The sequence below is a fragment of the Streptopelia decaocto genome (assembly GCF_964273445.1).
Source record: "Streptopelia decaocto genome assembly, chromosome: 1".
NCBI lineage: Eukaryota > Metazoa > Chordata > Aves > Columbiformes > Columbidae > Streptopelia > Streptopelia decaocto.
The window spans coordinates 211,289,958-211,313,632 of NC_138663.1; the positions used below are offsets into that span (position 1 = coordinate 211,289,958).

Genomic DNA, 23,675 nt, shown 5'->3' on the forward strand with positions numbered 1-23,675 from the left:
CCTTTTGCAGGTCGGGTCTAAAGGGTGGGGGGGGAAATGCAGAGAATCCCCCCCCATAGCAGCATGGTTGGGTGTACTGGGTATACTGGGAGCACTGGGGGACCAGCCGGTGGGGAAACTGAGGCTGAGCTGGTTCGGGGCCGCTAATCGAGCTCATTTATCTCCAGCTAAACCGAGGGGTTATTTCCCCGGAGATGTTTAATTGGGGGGGCTCTGCCAGCTCGAAATTAAGGCGGAAATAAATACATCTGTTCTAACCCCCCCCGGGCTGGTGTCCCCAACACTGAGGGGGTGTCACCCGGCTGCCGATTGGTCCCCATCGATCTCTCATTGATTGCTCGCAGGATGATGGGTTGTCTTTGATTTTCTTGAGTGATGCCACATCCCGTCCCCGCCAGGATGATGGGGGGGGGTGTGCACAAGTGTGTGTGTGCGCCAGGTTGTGTGTTATGTGGGGGTGTGCGAGGGGTGTGCATGCAAGGGGATGTACGGGGCAGGTGTGCAAGGGGGGGTGTGTGCAAGGGGTGTGCATGCACAGGGTGTGTGTGCAAGGGGTGTGTATGCAAGGGGATGTACAAGGGGGGGTGTGCAAGGGGGTGTGTGTGCAAGGGGTGTGCATGCAAGGGGTGTGTATGCAAGGGGGTGTGTGCAAAGAGTGTGCGTGCAAGGGGTGTGTGTGCGAGGGGCATGTGCAAGGGTGTGCATGCAAGGGGGTGTGTGTGCAAGGGAGTGTGTGTGCAAGGGGGTGTGTGTGCAAGGGGTGTGCATGCACGGGGTGTGCATGCAAGGGGTGTGTATGCAAGGGGGTGTGTGCAAAGAGTGTGCGTGCAAGGGGTGTGTGTGCGAGGGGCATGTGCAAGGGTGTGCATGCAAGGGGGTGTGTGTGCAAGGGGGTGTGTGTGCAAGGGGGTGTGTGTGCAAGGGGTGTGCATGCACGGGGTGTGCATGCAAGGGGTGTGTATGCAAGGGGGTGTGTGCAAAGAGTGTGCGTGCAAGGGGTGTGTGTGCGAGGGGCATGTGCAAGGGTGTGCATGCAAGGGGGTGTGTGTGCAAGGGAGTGTGTGTGCAAGGGAGTGTGTGTGCAAGGGGATGTGTGTGCAAGGGGTGTGCATGCACAGGGTGTGTATGCAAGGGGGTGTGTGTGCAAGGAGTATGCATGCAAGAGGTGTGTGTGCAAGGGGTGTGCATGCACGGGGTGTGCGTGCAAGGGGGTGTGTGTGCAAGGGGTGTGCATGCAAGGGCTGTGTGTGCAAGGGGGTGTGCGTGCAAGGCGTGTGCATGCAAGGGGGTGTGTGTGCAAGGGGTGTGTGTGTGCGAGGGGTGTGTGTGTGCGAGGGGGGATGTGCGTGCATGGGATGTGAGTGCAAGGGGATGTGCGTGCATGGGGGTGAGCATGCAAGGGGTTGTGTGCATAGGGTGTGCATGCAAGAGATGTGCATACAAGGGATGTGCATGCAAGGGGGGCATGCAAGGTGTGTGCGTGCAAGGGGGTGTGCATGGAGGTGTGTGTGTGCATAGGGTGTGCGTGCTAGTAATGTGTGTGCAAGGGATATGCGTGCAAGGGGATGTTCGTGCAAGAGGGGTGCATGCAAGTTGTGTGTGTGCAAGGGAGGGGTGTGTGAGTGGTGTGTGTGCAAGAGGCTGAGCATGTGAGGGGATGTGAGTGTGTGCATAGGATGTGCGTGCAAGGGATGTGCATGCATGGGGGTGAACGTGCAAGGGGGTGTGTGCATGAGGGTGTGCGTGCAAGGGATGTGCGTACAAGGGATGTGCATGCAAGGTGTGTGCGTGCAAGGGGGTATGCATGGAGGTGTGTGTGGGCATAGGGTGTGTGCAAGGGATATGCATGCAAGGGGATGTTCGTGCAAGGGGGGGTGCATGCAAGTTGTGTGTGTGCAAGGTGGGGTGTGTGAGTGGTGTGTGTGCAAGAGACTGAGCATGCAAGGGGATGTGACTGTGTGCATAGGATGTGCGTGCAAGGGATGTGCGTGCAAGGGGGTGTGTGCATGAGGGTGTGCGTGCAAGGGGGTGTGTGCGTGCAAGGGATGTGCGTAGAAGGGATGTGCATGCAAGGGATGTGCGTGCAAGGTGGGGGGTGCGTGCAAGGGGTGTGCATGCATGGGGGGATGTGCAAGGGGGAATTGTGCAAGGGCGTGTGTGTGTGTGTGGAAAGGGTGTGAGTGCAAGGGGGCTGCAAGGGTGTTTGTGTGTGTAATGGGGGTGTGCAAGGGGCGTGCATGGGGGGTGTGTGTGCAAGGGGTGTGCATTTGCGATGTGTGTGTGTACGTGTGCAAGGGGGATTCCCAGATGGGGCTGTGTACGCGTGGGGGGGCGAGTGCACACGGGGGTGCAGAGGGGTGTGCTTGTGTGTGCACGTGGGCGTGCAAGGAGGGGGTTCATGCACAAGGGGGTGCAAGGAGGGGGGTCCATGTCTGCCGGGGGTGCACACGCAGAGGCACACGGGTGTGTTTGTGCAAGCGCAGGACACGTGCGTGCACAGGGGTGTTCGCGTGGGTGTGTTTTGGGGGGGCACGTGCACACCGGTGAGCAGGGGGCGCACACACTGGGGGTGCACACGCGTTGGGGTATTTGTGTCCATTGGATGCATCGCTGTCACCCCCAGAGCTGTCACTCCTGTCACCCTGTGAGCCCCACGGTCACCCAAAGGGACTCGCCCGCGGGATCCCATCCCCCCACAAACCCGGGACCGAGCAGGGACACCCGTGTCCTGTCACCTGTCCCCTCGGTGGGGACATTCCCCAGGAGGTCCCAGCTGTGGGGACCTGGTGGCACCGGGAGGGTTTTGCTGGTGTTTTCATTATTGTCACCGGATTTGGAGCCGGTTGACGAAGGGACACGCTGAGCCAGCCATGAATTAGTGATGGAGCCCTGGCGGGGTCTCTATGGAGACAGCGCGGGGACCGGGGGGGACCCCGGGCTAATTAGGGGGACGAGCGCGATGGCAGAGTCCCCTCTGGTCCCTGGTACCCGATGTCCCCTCCCAAAGTGGCAGCTGGGCCAGCTGGGGGGGGGTTAAATGGCTGGTTGCCATCCCTGTCCCCCTGGTACAGACTGTCCCTTGTCCCCTGAGAGCACCCTGCATGGTGGGGGGGCAAAGCACACAGCCAGAGGGGACAGGTGACATCCGTGGGGACAGCATGTGCCCGGGGGGATAGTGTGTGCCCAAAGGGACAGTGTGCCCAAAGTGACAGTGTGTCCCCAAACAGACAGCATGTGCCCAAAGGGACAGTGTGTGTCCAAAGTGGCGGTGTGTCCCCAAAGTGACAGCGTGTGCCCAAAGTGACATCGTGCGTCTGGAGGAACATGCATCTCGGGGACAGCGTGTGTCTGGAAAGCCACCACACACCTGAGGGACAGCGTGTGTCTTTGGGGACAGCGTGTGTACGTCTTCAGGGACAGCCACACGTGCTGTTTGGGGACAGCAGGTGCCTGAAAGGACAGCACGTGCCCGGAGGGACAGCGTGTGTCTCAAGGGACAACGTGTCTCAAGGGACAGTGTGTCTCAAGGGACGGCACGTGGCGGGAGGGACAGCAGCTGCCCGAGGGGACAGCCATGCGTCTGGTGGCACAGCAGTGCGTTTTGGGGACAGCACGTGCCTGGGGGACAGCATGCAGTGAGGGGACAGTGTGCAGTGAGGGGACAGAATGCAGCGAGGGGACAGCGTGCAGTGAGGGGACAGCGTGCAGTGAGGGGACAGCATGCAGTGAGGGGACAGCGTGCAGTGAGGAGACAGAATGCAGTGAGGGGACATCATGCAGTGAGGGGACAGCGTGCAGCGAGGGGACAGCGTGCAGTGAGGGGACAGAATGCACTGAGGGGACAGAATGCAGTGAGGGGACAGCGTGCAATGAGGGGACATCATGCAGTGAGGGGACAGCGTGCAGTGAGGGGACAGAATGCAGTGAGGGGACATCATGCAGTGAGGGGACAGAATGCAGTGAGGGGACAGAATGCAGCGAGGGGACAGCGTGCAGTGAGGGGACAGAATGCAGTGAGGGGACAGAATGCAGCGAGGGGACAGCGTGCAGTGAGGGGACAGAATGCAGTGAGGGGACAGAATGCAGTGAGGGGACAGCGTGCAATGAGGGGACATCATGCAGTGAGGGGACAGCGTGCAGTGAGGGGACAGAATGCAGTGAGGGGACAACATGCAGTGAGGGGACAGCGTGCAGTGAGGGGACAGCGTGTATTGAGGGGACAATGTGCAGCAGGGGACAACCAGCACCCCAGGGTCACATCCAGTCCCCAAACCCCCAAAAACACAGACTCAAGAGACTGACGCTTAGACCCTGACCTGCCTCCAACCCCAAAACACCCCTGACCCCCCCAAGCCCCCCCCCAGCTTCCTGGGATCAGCACAGCGACCCCCCCCAGCTCAATTTGCCTTTTTCCTTGGCTTTTTTCCCCATTTCATCTCCATAAATCTCTCTTCCCATCCGTTTGAGGCGCAACGACGAGATGCTCTTCCCCGAGCGCTTACGCAAATCGTTAGCGCGTTAATGACCGCGCCGCGTTAACGATCGCACCGCGTTAATGATCGCGCCGCGTCCGGCCGGTTCCAGCTGGTCCTGGCACCATGAGGAACCCCCGGCCCGGGCGGGACAGACGGACAACGGGAATTTATTGCCGGATTAAATAGCGGAAAAATAATTGAGATGCATTAGCGACGGGCGCTGGCCGCGCTCCAGGATGTGGGGACTTGTGTCACCCACTCCTGTTTGTCCCCTCCTCTTGTTTAGAGGTGGCTTTGCTTGCAAGTGACAATGGCTTGAGGTGCCACCGCTTGTATTTGGGGACAGTGGTTTCCATCGAATTGGAGATTCCGGAGGAATTTGGCGCACAGGGAACCGGTGTCCTCGTCCCCAACACCTGCGCTCTCATCCCATCAGACCAGAGTGATGCTGTCACTTAAGGAAGGGACATTCTGCGCCCTGTCCCCAGGGATGCTTTGGGACACCCTGTACCTCAGTTTCCCCTTCCAGACCGTTCCCTCGTGGGCTTCTCCTCCTCCGAGGCCACTCGGGTGTCCCCAAGGACATGGGCAGGACTGTCCCCAAGTCCCCACTGTGGCCGTCACACCAGCTGTCCCCTCTGACAGGTCCTGGTGTCCCCAGGATTGTCGCCAACGCAGGACAACTCTCCATTGAGCGTCCCACGCTGGCACCTGCCTGCTCTAATTCCCCCTCGTTATGTCTCCTTCGTTAACGACGTGTTCACTTGCTAATTCAACTTGGATTAAAACGGCCTCGCTCGCTTATTCTCTTCCAATTAATTTGTTCGTCGCTTCTGTTCCCAAATTAATTCGTCAGGCGCCAAGAACAAACAGCGGCGCCCGGGGTCTGGGAAGGAAACGGGATTAATTAACCCGCTGGGTTTAATTGGGGCTGATCGCAGGGTGGGGACACGGAGCTGGGGAGGGGGGAGCAGCGTCCCCATGTCCCCCCTGAGCATCCCATGGGGGTGGGGACGCGGGGTTGTGCACACGGGGTGGTGACACCGGGTTGGACACACGGGGTGGTGACACCAGGTTGGACACACGGGTTGGTGACACCGGGTTGGACACACGGGGTGGTGACACCGGGTTGGACACACGGGTTGGTGACACCGGGTTGGACACACGGGGTGGTGACACGGGGTTGGACACACGGGTTGGTGACACCGGGTTGGACACACGGTTTGGTGACACCGGGTTGGACACACGGGTTGGTGACACCGGGTTGAACACACGGGGTGGTGACACCAGGTTGGACACACAGGATGGTGACACCGGGTTGGACACACGGGGTGGTGACACCGAGTTGGACACACGGGTTGGTGACACCGGGTTGAACACACGGGGTGGTGACACCAGGTTGGACACACGGGTTGGTGGCACCAGGTGGGACACACGGGGTGGTGACACGGGGTTGTACACACGGTTTGGTGACACCGGGTTGGACGCACAGAGTGATGACACAGGGTTGGACACATGGGGTGGTGACATCGGGTTGAACACACGGGGTGGTGACACCGGGTTGAACACACGGGGTGGTGACACTGGGTTGGACACACAGGTTGGTGACACCGGGTTGAACATACGGGTTGGTGCCACTTGGTTGGACACACGGGGTGGTGACACCGGGTTGGACACACGGGGTGGTCACATGGGGTTGGACACACGGGGTGGTGACACAGGGTTGAACACATGGGGTGGTGACACCGGGATGGACACACAGGGTGGTGACACTGGGTTGGACACATGGGGTGGTGGCACCAGGTTGGACACACGGAGTGGTGACATGGGGTTGGACACACGGGTTGTGACACAGGGTTGTACACACGGGTTGGTGGCACCAGGTGGGACACACGGGGTGGTGACACGGGGTTGTACACACGGGTTGTGACACAGGGTTGTACACACGGGGTGGTGACACTGGGTTGGACACACGGGTTGTGACACAGGGTTGTACACACGGGATGGTGACACCGGGATGGACACACAGGGTGGTGACACTGGGTTGGACACATGGGGTGGTGGCACCGGGTTGGACACACGGGGTGGTGGCACCAGGTTGGACACACGGGCTGGTGACACCAGGTTGGACACACAGGGTGGTGGCACCAGGTTGGACACACGGGCTGGTGACACCGGGTTGGACACACTGGGTGGTGACAGGCGGTTTGTCACTCCCCTCGGGAACGCAGCGCAGGGGACACAATGTGGCACCTCTGGGGGTGTCACCGGGGTGGGGGGGTCAACGGTGGGTACAGCGCGGGGCTAAAAATACACGGTGACTTTTTCTTCTGGATTCGCTCTAATGAGTCATTCGCTTTAAGTAATTTAGTGCTCGTTACATAATCACTTTCATTTTCAGCTGGGGAAAAATGGAAATTTCTCTTTTTTTATGTCTTTTTTCCTCCTTTTTTTTTCTGTTTTATTTAATGAAAAGGGCTCTGAGCTCAAGCTCCAGCCAATTTCCCAGCTCTTTCCTGTGTTTTTTTCAGCATGGTGGGGACCAAATGGGCTGAGGGGCCCGATCCGGGGTACCCAGCACAGCCGTGTCCCCCCCAGGCTGGGTCAAACACCCACCAGTGCTCCCAGTGTGGCCCAGTAAACCCGCTGCCATGCCCCAGTAAACCCAGTGCTGTGTCTTAACAAGTCTAGTGCCAGATTTCAGCAATCCCATCACTGCATCCCAGTAAGCCCAGTATAGTGTCCCAGCAAACCCAGTGCTGTGTCCCAGTTAACCCAGTGCTGTGTCCTAACAAATCTAGTGCCGTATACCAGCGATCCCAGTGCTACATCCCAGTAAGGCCAGTATAGTGTCCCAGCAAACCCTGTGCTGTGTCCCAGTTAACCCAGTGCCATGTCCTAACAAATCTAGTGCCATATACCAGTGATCCCAGTGCTACATCCAGTAAGCCCAGTGTTACATTCCAGTAAGCCCAGTGTTACATCCCAGCAAGCTCAGTATGATGCCCCAGTAAACCCAGTGCTGTGTCATAGAATTCCCAGTGTCATGTCCTACCGAGCCCAGTACAGTGCCCTAGAAAACCCAGTGCCATGTCCCAGTAAACCCAGTACAGTGCCCCCGTAAGCCCAGTGCTGTGTCCTAAAAAGTCCAGTGCCATATCCCAGTAATCCCAGGTCTGCATCCCAGCAAGCCCAGTGCCATGTCCCAGTAAGATCAATACGGATCCCCAGCAAGCCCAGTACGGTGTCCCAGTAAACCAAGTGCTGTGTCCCAGCAAGCCCAGTGTCATGTTCCAGCAAACCCAGTGCCACATCCCAGTTAACCCAGTGCCACAACTCAGTTAACCCAGTGCTGTGTCCCAGTAAACCCAGTGCCATGTCCTAGTAAACCCAGTGCCATGTCCCAGTAAACCCAGTGCTGTGTCCTAACAAGTCTAGTGCCGTATCTCAGCAATCCCATCACTGCATCCCAGTAAGTCCAGTATAGTGTCCCAGTAAACCCAGTGCTGTGTTCCAGCAAGCCCAGTATGGTGCCCCAGTAAACCCAGTGCTGTGTCATAGAATTCCCAGTTGCATCCTACCAAGCCCAAGACAGTGCCCCAGCAAACCCAGTGCCACATCCCAGTAAACCCAGTGCCACGTCCCAGTAAACTCAGTGCCATGTCCTAGTAAACCCAGTGTCATGTCCCAGCAAACCCAGTGCCATGTCCCAGCAAACCCAGTGCCATGTCCCAGTAAACCCAGTGTCATGTCCCAGCAAACCCAGTGCCATGTCCCAGTAAGCCCAGTGTCATGTCCCTGTAAGCCCAATGCTGTGTCCCAGCAAATCAAGTGCCATGTCCCAGTAAGCCCAGTGCCATGTCCCAGTAAGCCCAGTGCTGTGTCCCAGTAAACCCAGTGCCATGTCCCAGTAAACCCAATACCAGTTCTCAGGAAGCCCAGTATCATGTCCCAGCAAGCCCAGTATGGTGCCCCAGAAAACTCAGTGTCATGTCCCAGTAAACCCACTGCCATGTCCCAGCAAGCCCAGTTCCATGTCCCAGTAAGCCCAGTATAGTGCCCCAGAAAACACAGTGCTGTGTCCCAGTAAATCCAGTATGGTGCCCCAGGAAACCCAGTGCCATGTCCCAGTACACCCAGTGCCATGTCCAAACAAACCCAGTGTCATGTTCCAGCAAACCCAGTGCCATGTCCCAGTAAACCCAGTGCTGTATCCCAGTAAACCCAGTGCTGTATCCCAGTAAACCCAGTGCTGTGTCCCAGTAAACCCAGTGCTGTATCCCAGTAAACCCAGTGCTGTATCCCAGTAAACCCAGTGCTGTGTCCCAGTAAACCCAGTGCTGTATCCCAGTAAACCCAGTGCTGTGTCCCAGTAAACCAAGTGCTGTGTCCCAGTAAACCCAGTGCTGTATCGCAGTAAACCCAGTACTGTATCCCAGTAAACCCAGTGCCGTGTCCCAGTAAGCCCAGTGCTGTGTCCCAGTAAACCCAGTGCTGTATCGCAGTAAACCCAGTACTGTATCCCAGTAAACCCAGTGCCGTGTCCCAGTAAGCCCAGTGCTGTATCCCAGTAAACCCAGTGCTGTGTCCCAGTAAACCCAGTACTGTATCCCAGTAAACCCAGTGCTGTATCCCAGTAAACCCAGTGCCGTGTCCCAGTAAGCCCAGTGTCATGTCCTAACAAGCCAAAGGGGAGGGGGCCCTGGCCACCCTCAGTGCTGGGTGGGGAGTGGGGGGCTCCAGCTCAGACCCTGTGAGACTGGGATCTACTGGGATCTACTGGTGGGGGGTAGGATCCCCCATCCCTACCCCAGGATCCCCCATGATTCCCCCCACCAGCCCTCGCTGCCACCGCGGTGGGGACAGGGGGTGGGACACTCAGGTTTGGAGCTGCAGCCGAGGAATTAACTCCGCCAAATGTTTTATTTGTGTAGGAACGCAATTATGCTAATTAAAGCATATCTGTAATTACAGCACTTAGTGGCCCGTAAGTGCACAAGTGACTTTGGAGGAGCTGCAAACCTGGCGGGTGGCTCAGCCCCGGAGCCAGCAGGGTGCTGGGCAGGGACAGAGCTGCTGTCCCCTTGGGAGGTGACAACGGTGACCTCGGCGCTGGCACAGCTGGTCGCTGCCTGTGCCCTGCCAGGGAAAATGGGCAGCGGCTTCAGGCAGCGCGCGGGAGTGAGCTGGGGCTTGTCACCAAGGGTGCTTGGGGACAGCAGGACACATCAGTACCCACTGCTGCATCCTGGTACCCATCACTGCATCCCAGCACCCATCGCTGCATCCCAGTACCCACCACTGCATCCCAGCACCCATCACTGCATCCCGGTACCCATCACTGCATCCCAGTACCCATCACTGCATCCCAGTACCCATCACTGCATCCCGGTACCCATCACTGCACCCCTGCACCCATCCCTGCATCCCTGCAGCCACCACTGTATCCCAGTACCCATCACTGCACCCCAGTACCTGTCACTGCATCCCAGCACCCATCACTGCATCACGGTACCCATCACTGCACCCCAGCACCCATCACTGCATCCCAGTACCCATCACTGCACCCCAGCACCCATTGCTGCATCCCAGTACCCATCACTGCATCCCAGCACCCACTGCTGCACACTGGTAACCAGTGTCACATCCCAGCACCCAGTGCTGCATCCTGGTAACCAGTGTCACATCCCAGTAACCAGTGTTATATCCCAGCACCCACCACTGCCTCCCGGTACCCAGTGCTACATCCCAGTAACCTGTGTCACATCCTGGCACCCAGTGCTGCGTCTCGGCACCCAGTGCTACATCCCAGGAACCTGTGTTACATCCCAGTAACCAGTGTCACATCCTGGTAACCAGTGTCACATCCTGACACCCACCACTGCATCCCGGTAACAGCCGCTGCATCCCAGCACCCACTGTCACATCCCAGCACCCACCACTGTATCCCAGCACCACCACCACATGCTGGTACCCACTGCATCCTGGCAACCACTGCTGTATCCCGGTACCCATCACTGCATCCCAGCACCCACCACTGCATCCCAGCACCCACTGCATCCTGGCAACCACTGCTATATCCCGGTACCCACTGATGCATCCCAGCACCCACCTCTGCATCCCAGTGCCCACCGCTGCATCCGAGCACCTATCACCACATCCCGGTACCCACCGCTGCATCCCGGCACCGACAACTGCCCTGGCACCCAGTGTCACATCCTGACACCCATCACCGCATCCTGGCACAGACACCTGCCTGTGTGTGATGGGGGGGTGAGGACCACGGCAAGGGGACGCAGTGGGGCAGAGGGGACACACCGAGGGGACATGGGAGAGCAGGGGGAGCAGCAAACCCGGCGTGTTTGGGGCTGGCGGAGCAGGAGGCAGCGATGCCCCCACACCCGGGGTGACGTCTGCTCCATCCTCCAGCTGCAAAGAGCACCCGGAGGTGACCAACCTCCCACGCTGGCACCCGCCGCCTCTGATTTTATCTTCCCCAACCTCAAGCAGCGACAGAAAATTGCCTGTTTACTGCGATCGCCGAAGGATTTCACCGAGGCGCCGGCACTCGGTGCCCTGTGGTTCAGCATCACCACGGCACCCGCGGGCAGGACGGGCAGGGACGGCTGCTGAGCTCCCGCAGGGTTTAATTTGGAGCCCTCATCAGCTCCGGGTAATTACAGACCTGCATATTAATGGGCAGGTGCTGCAGGATGCCGGGTGGTGCCACACACCAGCTGGCAGGAGCGTGGGGAAGGAAGGGGAGCGGAGTCACCAACGCTTTGCCGGCTGCGGTTTATTTGCTCAGCAAACGTATCGAGCCCTAAGTGCCTCCGAGAAGGGCCGAGCTCTGTTTGCTCGGCAAACGCGCTTTGCCGGGTGCCGCCTGGCCCTGGAGCGGCAGGTCCGGTGCTGCCGGCGCTGCCAGGATGTACAAGCAGCTCCTCGGTGCTTCGAGGAGCCACAGGAATGCAGCCTGGAAAGCCAGGAAGCCCCGCAACCTGCCAATATCCATTGCATGGCAGCAATGCAAGTGTGCAAATCCCCATCCCCGTTGCACGACGCCTCTGCAAGTCTGCAAATCCCCATTGCATGGCAGCCCTGCAAATCCCCATTGCATGGCATCTCTGCAAACCCCCACTGCATGGCAGCTCTGCATATCCCATTGCATGGCATCTCTGCAAATCCCCATTGCATGGCAGCCCTGCAAATCCCCATCTTCATTGCACGGCAGCCCTGCAAATCCTCATCCCATTGCATGGCAGCCCTGCAAGTTCCCATCCCATTGCACAACATCTCTGCAAACCCGCAAATCCCCATTGCATGGCAGCCCTGCAAATCCCCATTGCATGGCAGTCCTGCAAGTTCCCATCCCATTGCACAACATCTCTGCAAACCCACAAATCCCCATTGCATGGCATCTCTGCAAACCCCCATTGCATGGCAGCTCTGCAAGTCCCCATCCCATTGCACAACATCTCTGCAAACCTGAAAACCCCCATTGCATGGCAGCCCTGCAAATCCCCATTGCATGGCAGCTCTGCAAACCCCCATTGCATGGCAGCTCTGCAAGTCCCCATCCCATTGCACAACATCTCTGCAAACCTGAAAACCCCCATTGCATGGCAGCCCTGCAAATCCCCATTGCATGACATCTCTGCAAACCCCCATTGCATGGCAACCCTGCAAATCCCCGTCTTCGTTGCACGGCAGCCCTGCAAATCCTCATCCCATTGCATGACAGCTCTGCAAGTCCCCATCCCATTGCACAACATCTCTGCAAACCTGCAAATCCCCATTGCATGGCATCTCTGCAAAACCCCATTGGATGGCAGCTCTGCAAATCCCCATTGCATGGCAGCTCTGCAAGTCCCCATCCCATTGCACAACATCTCTGCAAACCTGAAAACCCCCATTGCATGGCAGCCCTGCAAATCCCCATTGCATGGCAGCTCTGCAAACCCCCATTGCATGGCAGCTCTGCAAGTCCCCATCCCATTGCGCGGCATTTCTGCAAGTGTGCAAGTCCCTGTGGCTGCTGCACGGCAGCCCTGCAAATCCCTGTTGCATGGCAACCCTACAAATCCCCGTTGCACAGCATCTCTGCACGTCTGCAGATCCCCATCCTCCTTTCACAGCAGCCCTGCAAGCTTGCAAATCCCCATTGCATGGCAGCCCTGTAAACCTGCAAATCCCCATCCCATTGCATGGCATCCCTGCAAATCCCCATTGCACAGCAGCCCTTCAAATCCTGATTCCATTGCACGGCATCTCTGCAAGTGTACAAATCCCCATTGCACGCAGCTCTGCAAATCCCCTTTGCATGGCATCTCTTGCAGGTCTGCAAATCCCCATCCCATTACACAGCAGCCATGCAAACCTGCAGATCCCCATCCCTTGTTGCATGGCAGCTCTGCAAGTGTGCAAATCCCCATCCCTTGTTACATGGCAGCCCTGCAAGTGTGCAAATCCCCATCCCATTGCACGACACCCCTGCAAACCTGCATATCCCCGTTGCATGGCAGCCTTGCAAGCCTGCAAATCTATACTGCATGGAAGCCCTGCAAATCCCCATCCCATTGCACTGTAACAGCGCTGCAAGTGTGCAGATCCCCATCCCTTGTTGCATGGAAGCCCTGCAAATCCTCATCCTATTGCACAACAGCACTGCAAGCGTGCAGATCCCCAGCCCTTGTTGCATGGAAACCCTGCAAATGTACAAATCCCCATCCCTTGTTGCATGGCAGCCTTGCAAGCATGCAAATTCCAATCCCTAGTTGCATGGCAGCCCTGCAAATGTGCAAATCCCCATCCCTTGTTGCGTGGCAGCCCTGCAAGTGTGCAAATCCCCATCCCATTGCACAACACCCCATCACACGCCACCCCCGCCAGCCTGCAAGCCCCCGTCCCCATTGCGCTGCACCCCAAGATGCCAGGACCCAGCTGGATGGCAGCAGGAGGGTGTCCCCAAGCCCCCCATTTCATTGTCCCCAAGGGTTGACACCGGGTGACACACAGGAGTGTCACCCCCTCGGGGACCTCCCGGCGATGCCACCGTCACCAACCCAGGCAGCAGCAGCGCCGGGTGCGGCGAGGGGGAGGAGGAGGAAACACACGGTTACCCCGGATCTCCAGGGAATTGTCCTCGGATAAATGGAGCATTCCAGACTCTGCCAACTCATCCTTCAATTAGTTGGTTTAGCTGATAACCAGGGGAAAGAGAGAAAGGCAGCCGGAGGTGATTTTGAGCATGTGTTCGTTATCTTCCCAGCGCTGGTTTTCATCTTTCCTGGGTTTTTTTTCCCCCTTCCAATGGCTTTTTTTCCCCCTTCCCCATCCCAGTTCCAAACCGGCCCCGCGGTTCATCCCGAACATTTGGGGTGCAGGGTCCCCCCATTGATGGACATAGGCGATGCTGGTGCGGGCGGGAGGGCGAACAGCCCATCCCTGCGATGGGCACGGAGATGTCACATCCTTCGGTGACATCCCTGGTGCTGCCAAAGCCAGCGGCACCCTGGGGACCAGCCCGGTGACAATGAACTTGCAGCGGGGTGGCCGGATCCCGCTGTCGGAGCGGGTCGGGCTATTAACACCCAATTTCACTTTTTAGGAATTAATGAATTTTCTGCGGGGTGAACTGCTGGCCCTGGCTCTCTGTGCCCTGGCACGTGTCCCCACCCCTGTCCCCTTCCCTTTGTTGGCGTCCCCATTGCTGTAGAGGGACAAAACGGGGTCCTCAGGGTAGCACCTTGGGGGCAACATCCTTGGGAGCATCATACCCCCCGCTGCACCCACAGGTTTTTGGGGTGCAGGAGGGATGGAAGTTGGGGGGGGGACACGGCTGGGGGTGTCCCCTGCTCAAACACGGGGGTTCGCTCCTGGTTCCCACGCACGAGTGTTGCACGAGCGTTGCACGAGTGTTGCACGAGCGCATCCGACTCCACGTGTCTCGCCAGCCCATGGACCAGCTGTCCCATCCTGCCACCACCATAGGGACGAGGGGGGTTCCTGCCAAGCCCCCACCTCCACAGAGCCCCCCTCATCCTCACCCAAATGGCCCCCACGTGCACAGCCCCCACGCTATCCCCAGGTTGGGGAGAGACCCCCCCTTTTTCACCCCACATCCCCTGGGACCCCCTTTTCCACCCCATGTCCCTCAGGACCCCCCTTTTCCACCTCATGTCCCCCAGGACCCCCCTTTTCCACCCTGCATCCCCTGGAACCTCCCTTTTCCATCTGATGTCCCCCAAGATCCCCCTTTTCCACCCCATGTCCCCAGGACCCCTCTTTTCCACTCTCATGTCCATTAGGACTCCCCTTTTCCAAACCATATCCCCCAGGACCCCCCATTTCCACCCCCATGTCTATCAGGACCCCCCTTTTCCACCCTGCATCCCCCAGGACCCCCCTTTTCCACCCCGTGTCCCTCAGGATCCCCCATTTCCACCCCCATGTCCATCAGGACACCCCTTTTCCACCCTGCATCCCTCGGGACCCCCCTTTTCCACCCCATGTTCCCCAGGACCCCCCTTTTCCACCCCACATTCCCCAGGACCCCCCTTTTCCACTCTCATGTCCATCAGGACTCCCCTTTTCCAAACCGTATCCCCCAGGACCCCCTTTTTCCACCCCCATGTCCATCAGGACCCCCATGTTCCACCCTGCATCCCCCAGGACCCCCTTTTCCACCCCATGTCCCTCAGGACCCCTCTTTTCCACCCCACATCCCCCGGGACCCCCCTTTCCCATCCCCACATCCCCTAGGGGAAGTGCAGGCAGCTGGGCAGCCCCCCAGGGTCACTCCGTCCATCTGGCACAGGCAGGATCGGAGCCTTCCCAGGGGGTGACATTTGCCTGGGGACACCAGCAGCCCCCCCCCGGTGTCTCCCTCAGCACCACCCCCCAGGGTCCCAGCGCTCCCAGTTCAGCCCCAGTTCCCACCACCTGCATCCCGGTCCCTGCAGCATCCCCCGGAGCGGGTGCTTGTTCGCATCTGTGGTTGCAAATCCTTGGTTTAGCCGAGGGAAACCAACACCTAAAGGGCACCATAGGGTGCTGGTGCTTATTTTGGGGGGTGCCTGACCCCCCACAGCTGGGCTGGGGTTCCTTTGGGGTAGGAACCTCGTGAAATCCCCGTTAAAATTCCATCTGCAGAGCCAGAACAGCCCAAACACATCATTCCCAGGGGTACAGGAGGGCAGCAGGTGATTATAGCCATAACTATAAGGCCTAATTTTAGTCTTAGCCCTAAGCCTAACCCAGGTGTCCATCACCCTGGCGTCTGACATCCAGAGGGATCCGCAGCTGAGCCTTAGAATCGCTGTGGCTTCTCACAGCTTGGGATGGGCTTTGTCCACAACTCAGACCTAAACTTGGCCTTAACCCTAACCCTAGCTCTAAATGTGGCCCTAAATGTAAAGTTAACTCTAATTTTAGCTATTGTTCTAGCCCTAAACCTAATCCTAAACTTAGATCTGGCCCTAACAATAATCGTAACCTCAGACCGAGCCCTAGCCCTAATACTAAACCTAATCTTAGCCTTGATCCTAACCATAGCCCTAACCTTAGCTCTAGCCCTAACTATAACCTTAGCCCTAACCTTAGGCCTAGCCCTGACCCTAAGCCTAATCTTAGTCTTAACCTCAACCATAACCCTAACCCAGACCCTAGCTAGGAATCCTAAATTTAGCCTTAGCCTTAGCCCTGATCCTAATCATAACCCTAAACCAGCCCTAATCTTAACCATAATCCTAATCCTAGCCCTAATTCTAAAGCTAGCTCTAATCCTAGCCCTAGCCCTAATCCTAACTCTATCCTTAGCCCTAGCCCTAGCCATAACCCTAATCCTAAACCCAACCTTAGCCCTAAACCTAACCCTGAACTTCCTTGGCCCTAGCCCTAACTTTAGCCCCAGTCCTAACCGTAATACTAACTCTATCCTTAGCCCAAGCCCTGACCATAACCCTAATCAAATCCTAATCTTAACCATAACCCTAATCCTAGCCCTAATCCTAACCCTAACCTTAGCCCTAAACCTAACCCTGATCTTCCCTAACCCTAGCCCTAAATTTAGCCCCAGCCCTAACCCTAATCCTAACTCTATCCTTAGCACAATCCCTGACCATAACCCTAATCCTAAACCCAACTTTAGCCCTACACCTAACCCTGATCTTCCTTATCCCTAGCCTTAGCCCCAGGCCTAACCCTAATTCTAACTCTATCTTAACCCTAGCCCTGACCATAGCCCTAAACTGAGCCTTAGCCAAGTCCATTCACCGTGCCCCAGAACTGCAGCCCCCACACCCCAATTTCCCTCCCGACCAGCACCCCAGGGTGCTGCAGAAGGACCGGGGGGGTCCCCACATCCCATGCCCCCCCCAGACGATCACGCCTGGGCTCCCATCACCTGTGTGAGTGCCCACAGCTCCTCCAGCAGCAACAGGGCAGAGATTTCTCACCCAGAATAGCTGATAACATTAATCAAACCATCAGGGATGTGCCACCGCCGGGCTCGCGCCAGGAGATTAACGACGTCGGTGGTGTCGACATCTCTCCTCATCGCCGGAGCCGCCTTATTTAAAGCCTTATTTAAAGGCTTATCAGACAATCACAGGATGTTTTGGGTTGAAGGGACCTTCAAAGCTCCCCCAGTGCCATCTCTGCCATGAGCAGGGACATCTTCACCAGCTCAGGTTGCTCAGAGCGCCGGCTTCATGGCCTTGAGGTGCTGGAGCGAGTTGAGAGAAGGGAACGGAGCTGGTGAGGGGCTGGAGCACAAGTGTGATGGGAGCAGCTGAGGGACCTGGGGGTTCAGCTGGAGAACAGGAGCTGAGGGGAGACCTTCTGATCTCTGAACTGCCTGAAAGGAGCTTGGAGCCAGGGGGGTCGGGCTCTGCTCCCCAGGAACAAGCGCCAGGAGCAGAGGAAACGGCCTCAAGTTGCACCAGGGGAGGTTGAGGTTGGATGTGGGGAACAATTTCTTCCCCAAAGGGCTGTGGGGCATTGGAACAGGCTGCCCAGGGCAGTGCTGGAGTCACCATCCTTGGAGGGTTGGACAGACGGACATGAGGTTCTCAGGACATGGGGCAGCGCCAGGGGTGGGGGAGCAGTTGGACTCGATCTTAAGGGGTTTTCCAACCAAAATGATTCTCTTGTTCTATCACCTCCCAGCCCCGAGCGGATCCATCCAGCGCTTGGCAGATGCCGGTCCCAGCAGAGCCAGCCTGGCTGCCACCCAGACCCGCGCGGGCTCGTGTCCCACAACACATCCCCGTGTTCCCCGCGTCAGGGAACCGACCGCCTGAGCTCTTGAATTATTTCATAACCTCCTCCTTGCAGAACATGCTTAGAAATCGCCTCTCTAGGACTCCTTAGCCTAAGTTTGCTGTGAACTTTTTGAACAATCTGAAGCAATAAAAAAACAAGGACCCCAGGATTTGGTGGAGCAAGAAGATAAAGGAGCTTTGATCATCAAAAGGAGCTGCACCTCTAGAGATAAGTCAAGGAACGGAACGGCGCATCTAAGAGACCCAAGCAGCAGGTGCAAAATAGCACCTGGAGGTCAGGACTTGGATTATCGTCTGGTCTGCTTGGTAAAAACACAAATAATTACCTGCGGAGATGAGAAACGGCTCATCCGATGGAAAGAAAAAGACCCCAGACTCTAATCTTGTCGAGGTCCGAATGGTGGGAAGTTTAGACCGTAACGGGGATAGTTACCCAGGGGTTTCTTTATTTGGGGTCCCACATCTGGAGTCGCTCAGTTTGGTGCAGTACCACATAATAAAATAGTTTATTTTAGAATAATAATAATGGCATCTTCACCCCACAGCACCCAGACCCCCAAGCTCCGGGGATGGGGACCCTTCCAGATCCCTGTGCCCATGACCAAGGCGGCCGCGTTTGCCCGGCGACGGCTCAATAATAATAAAGAATAAAGCCCTTCTCAGTCTTCGCTTCTCAAACGCTCATTATAAATAGCTCCTCGGTGTCTTCTGAGTCACCCAGCTGAAACGTGCACGCTAATCACACGCCGGGAAGGGGCCGGCGAGCGATTACGAGCCAGGGGAGGCTTTTCTGGCTAAGTCATCATTTCTGTGACAGGGCCACGCTGGCAGCTGCCGTTTTGTGTTGTTTTGTGGGGTTTTTTGGGGCTTTTTTTGTGTTTCTTTTTCCATCCTCGGGTGAAATGGTCCTTCGCGGCGTGTGGCGAGGAGAGGGCTTTGGGGATGCCGAATCACGGCCGTTGGCATCGCCCTGCGAATCCACTGCCCCCAGCCAAAAATAATGCAGCTTTTAATTAAACACACCCAGCTGAAATCACCTCCTCCACCGCTTGATTTAGTGTAGAAAATGCACATTGAAAAAAGACCCGGAAGGCTTGGACTCACCCCCAAAATGCTGCCCTGCGTCCTTTCTCCTCTGCCCGTGCGGGGTTTGGGGGTGGGAGCGGGATCGAGGGCTCGTGCTGCCCAAATCGCCACCCCCTGGATGTTCCTGAGCCAAAACGCAGTGATTCCCGCATCCCTCGAGGGTGCCACAGGGGGTGACAAGGTTTGGGGACACCGCGATGCCATCATGAACCAGGAGGACCAGCCAGAGACCCCTGACCCAAGCTCCAACCCCACAAAGCAGCAAGTTTTGGGGTCATCACCCATTCTGCAAAGCAGGTTAGACCCCCCACCCACTTTTGACACCTTGCCAGGGTGCCCGTGTCCTGCGCTCTCCCACCTCCCCATCACCAAACACCCCCCCGCTGCGCAAACGGAGCCGCAGCGGCAGACAAAGCATCTCCCAGCGCTCTCCATCCCCCTCCAGGCAGCCCCGGCCATTAACGAGGACAGCTCAGCCCTTTGCAGGAAAAACGATATAAAATCAAAAATAAAAGCAAGCTGGAGAGGCAGAAAGTGGCGGGCGCTCGGGGCCCTGCCTGCCTGGCCGCGGCCCAGCGCGGCTTTCGGCGAAGCCACGTGGGAGCTGGGAACCGAGACAAAAGCGAAAGCGGGGACCGGGGGGTCGGAGGAGAGCGGGATGCGGGAGGGATTCCCAGAAAGGGATGCTGCATCCACCGCTGCATCCCTCCCTGCATCCATCACTGCATCCACTGCTGCATCCATCACTGCATCCACTGCTGCATCCCTCAGTGCATCCATAGCTGCATCCACCCCTGCATCCCTTACTGCACCCACCGCTGCATCCACCGCTGCATCCCTTACTGCATCCACCGCTGCATCCACCGCTGCATCCCCCCCTGCATCCACCGCTGCATCCCTCCCTGCATCCACCGCTGCATCCCCCACTGCATTCCCCGCTGCATCCACCGCTGCATCTACAGCTGCATCCACCGCTGCATCCCTCACTGCATCCACTGCTGCATCCACAGCTGCATCCACAGCTGCATCCCTTGCTGCATCCCGCTCTTCATCCCCCGCTGCATCCCTCATTGCATCCACCGCTGCATCCCTCCCTGCATCCCCCACTGCATCCACCACTGCATCCCCCACTGCATCTGCAGCTGCATCCCTCCCTGCATCCCCCGCTGCATCCACAGCCGCAAGCCCCGTTGCATCCGCAGCTGCATCCACCGCTGCATCCACCACTGCATCTGCTGGCATCCTGGGCATCCTGCACCCCCCAGCGCAGCTGTGGCCCTGATGGATGCTCATCCTCCTGGAGATGACGGAGCAGCGCAGCTCCTGGGGGGTTGGGATGGAGATGCTGGCCGGGGTCACGCTCGGCGCTGTCACCCTGGTCCCCATGTGCCATCCCGCCCGGCAGAACGGGGACAGGACTGATTCCCTGCATCTGCGCAAGCATCTGGCCAGCAGCCAACAAGCACCAGAGGTTAATTCCCCGGCACTTGAAAAGCACTCGCTGCTCTGAGAGCTGAGGATGCTCAGGATGCTCAGGATGCTCAGGGCCAGGAGGGGAAGCTCCTGGCTGGGGTGTCCCCCATCTAAGGGACGTCCCCGGGGAAGGAGATGTGCACAGTGCCAAGGAGATCGTTTCTCCTCCATCCTCGCACCGCTGGGTGTGACAATGTGGGTGACACTGAAGTGCCCGTGTCCCAGCCCGCTTTGCTCCATGGGTACCTGCAGAGTTAATGTCACCGGAGCGAGCCAGGGAGTCACAGAGTGCTTTGGGGTAGAAGGGGACACGAAGGACATCGAGTCTGACCCCACATCTCTGCCACAACCCCACGTCTCTGCCATGACTCCGGGACTAACAGTGAGGATGCACAAGGTGGGGAGGGACCGGTGCTTCCCCCCAGTGTGTCCCCGCAGCAGGTGGGGACATCGGCAGCATCACGAATGTCACCTTGTGCCACCAGCCTCTCCTGTGGGCACCCCCTGGGCTGGGAAACTGGAGGAAGCAGCTCGCAGGTGGGAGGAAAAATGGGGACAGTGTGTGACATGTTGTCCCTGCACGAGCCTTGGTGGGGACACACTGTCTGGGTGCTGGCATTGACCTGGGGACGCAGCGTCCGGGTCCTGGCATTGAGCTGGGGACACGTCACCCAGGTCCTGGCATTGAGCTGGAATAACTAGCACAGACACTAACACACTCCTGCAAAGATTAAAACCACCTTTGTCCCCTCGTGGGACACCGGGCCCTTCCCTGTGCCGTGTCCCAGGCAGGATGGAGCCCCTTGTCGCGCCTCCATCACCCACCTGGTACCGACCTCACTGAGCACAGTGACACCCACATGTCCCCACATCTCCTGCCAGGCAGCAGAAGAGCTGGCCCAGGCGCAGGCAGCCCTGCCTGCTCCCCAAAGGAAACCTTGACCCCTTCCCAGCCTCCGCTGTGCCGGGTCCTTCCCGCAGGGATGCTCAAAGCCGCGTCTCCTCCTCCGCGGTTTCAATCTGAGCGGCGCTCGGCTGCTTCTCCCCCATCCCAGCTCACTGGCGGATGCTCTGGGCACCCTGGCATCCCACTAACCGGGTCAGGAGCCGCCCGCCTGGGAACACGGTGGGAAAACCGAGGAGGAAATGGGTTAAAATGTGACCTGGATAATGCAAAATGGCACTTGAGCGGCGAGAAATCAGAGCTTGTCAAGCGTATGCCGGAGACCCGGCCGCACCGGTGGGTCCTGGCCCCACGCAGCATCCCCAGGGCGGGCAGCGGCGGTGCTGAGCTCTGCCTGCACAAAATAAGCTGGGATTAAACGGCGTGGGGCTGGAGAGGAGACAGAGAGGCAGCATCACCCCGCAGCACCAGCCTCGCCGCGACATCCGCTCCAGCCAAAGGGGCAGGCGGCCGCGTGGCCAAGGGCATCGTCTCAACGCTCTTGGGAAGCTTCTCCACCTCTAGATACCCACAAACCGCTCTTAGAGAGGACACGAGGTTTTATCCTGGGGAAGCATCTTGGCTCGCCCACCATTCCCACCCCGGGCAGCTCAAGGGGCGCAGCCGATTTGGCTGCGCCAAGAAGTTTCGGCAGCATCCACCACTCCTAAAAAACCATCAGACGGCAGCTGTGAGGCTGCAGAGGCATTCCAGGCGGAGGAAACATGGGGCTAGCGTGGCATTTCAAGACCTTTGTGTGTTTTGCTTCGAGAAAAAGGACACGGGCGCATGTGCTGGCGGCGCCGGGAAAGGATCTCTGCAGGGAACAAAGCACACGCAGTGAGCCGGGGGAGAAGGATGCTGCCCACAGAGGGACCCGGCGCCCACGGCGGCGTAGGGGGATCAGCGCTAAGCCCCACGCCACGTGTGGGCAGGAGAGATATCGGAGGCGATTTTGCCTCCCAACAAACTTCTGGGCTGAAGGTCACCTCGCAAAGGTGTGAAAACCTCGGTGACGCCGCGGGGAAACGCGTGGGGGGCAATAGCGGGTGCAGCTCCCCACACGCCCCGGTGGTCCCGTCGTCACCGAAAGCTCCAGGAGACATGAGGCTGCTCCCGGGAGGTGGCACCTGGGAACGAACGGTGGTCCCGGCGCAGACGGTGCCTGAGCACATGGAGCTGGCGCTGCCAGACAAAGGAATCCAAGCTCTGAGCATCCTTCCCCCTCACCCCCTCACACCCGCATCCCTTCCTCACCCCTCTGGCAACGTGGGTTCTGAGCCCGGGGTTGGGGGGAGGAAGGGATTTGGAGCACCCAAGATCTCCCGAAAGCCGGGAAGGCAGAGCACCCACGTACTGTGAATCGCCTGTGCACAGTCTGCTACCCGGCAGCTGTGAAGCCTCGTGAGCGCCACACGCACACGCGCGTGCGGAGCCGGGGGTCTCCGCCATCCTCAGCCCAGCCCGTGGGCGATGGGGATTCAGGCGCCGCGTGCTTCTCGTGGGCATCGCCCTTCGCACCGCGTCACCCCTTACCAATGCCACCCCACACTGGCACGCAAAGCCCCTCATGTACCCCCGGGACCCCCAGAGCCCCTTCCCCACCTCGCCGGGACCCCCAGACTTGTTGCGTGGTGGGCGGGTGTGCGGGATTTGCCTTGTGTGGAGGTGCCAAAACCACAATTCAGAGGCCTGACCTGTATTTCACAAAGTCACCTGCTTTCCCCCCCCCAGCCCACCACCAGGCCAGGAGCCTCCTGCCCCCACCACGGGTCAAGGGTGACTCAGAAAGCAGGGGGATGCTTTTCACACCAGCCCTCCGGTGACCTGCCCTGGGCTAACACAGGTGGCTAGTGGGGAAATGAGGTGTGGGGGGGTCGCAACTGCTTGTCTTTCCGCCTCCGAGGCAGCTGTCAGGCAGGAGGAACTTTTTCCTGCCTCCCCGATATCTCAGCATCACCCCCGGAGCATCCCTCCCTCTCAGCGCGGTCCCCCCGCATCCCCGGTGCCGGCGGGAGGGGACTCACAGGTCAGATGCGGCCGCCTGGTACGGTTGGCTCCGGCAGAGGATGGAGTGTCCGCAGCCCTGGCCCATGGCTCCGCATGCTTCGGCAGCCCGACCAGCTCAGCGAGAGCAGCCGGGAGCCGCCGCTGCTGCCGCTTCTCGGTGCTGCCTGGGAGCGGAGCCTCCCGTGTCTCCAGCCCGCTGCTGTCACCGAGCCCGATGCAGAGCGAGGCGTGCGGGAGGGGGAGGGCGGAGTGGGGGGGGGAGGCGGCGCTGATTGACGGCTCCGCTGCGGCTCCGCGGGGTTGGGCGGGGACCGAGCCGCTCCCCGCGGAGCGGCCGAAGGGGTCGGCACCTGCCGCCCGCCGCCGCCTGTCGCTGGCAGCACCCGGCCTCGCCCGCTGCGC

General features: G+C 58.7%; 1 protein-coding gene across 3 annotated transcripts in view; it reads right to left on the reverse strand.

Annotated features, from left to right (window-relative positions):
- PDE2A (phosphodiesterase 2A) overlaps nt 1-23,474 on the reverse strand; it is a 69,986-nt gene extending 46,512 nt beyond the window's left edge. For 2 of the 3 annotated variants that reach the window (XM_082070642.1, XM_082070641.1), the window contains exon 1: nt 23,291-23,474. In XM_082070642.1, coding sequence (XP_081926768.1) covers nt 23,291-23,358 — 68 coding nt within the window. In that variant the 5' untranslated portion in view covers nt 23,359-23,474. The remainder of the gene's footprint in view (nt 1-23,290) is intronic. The other variant, XM_082070645.1, reaches the window with a different exon arrangement.
- Between the last annotated feature and the right edge of the window lie 201 nt (nt 23,475-23,675).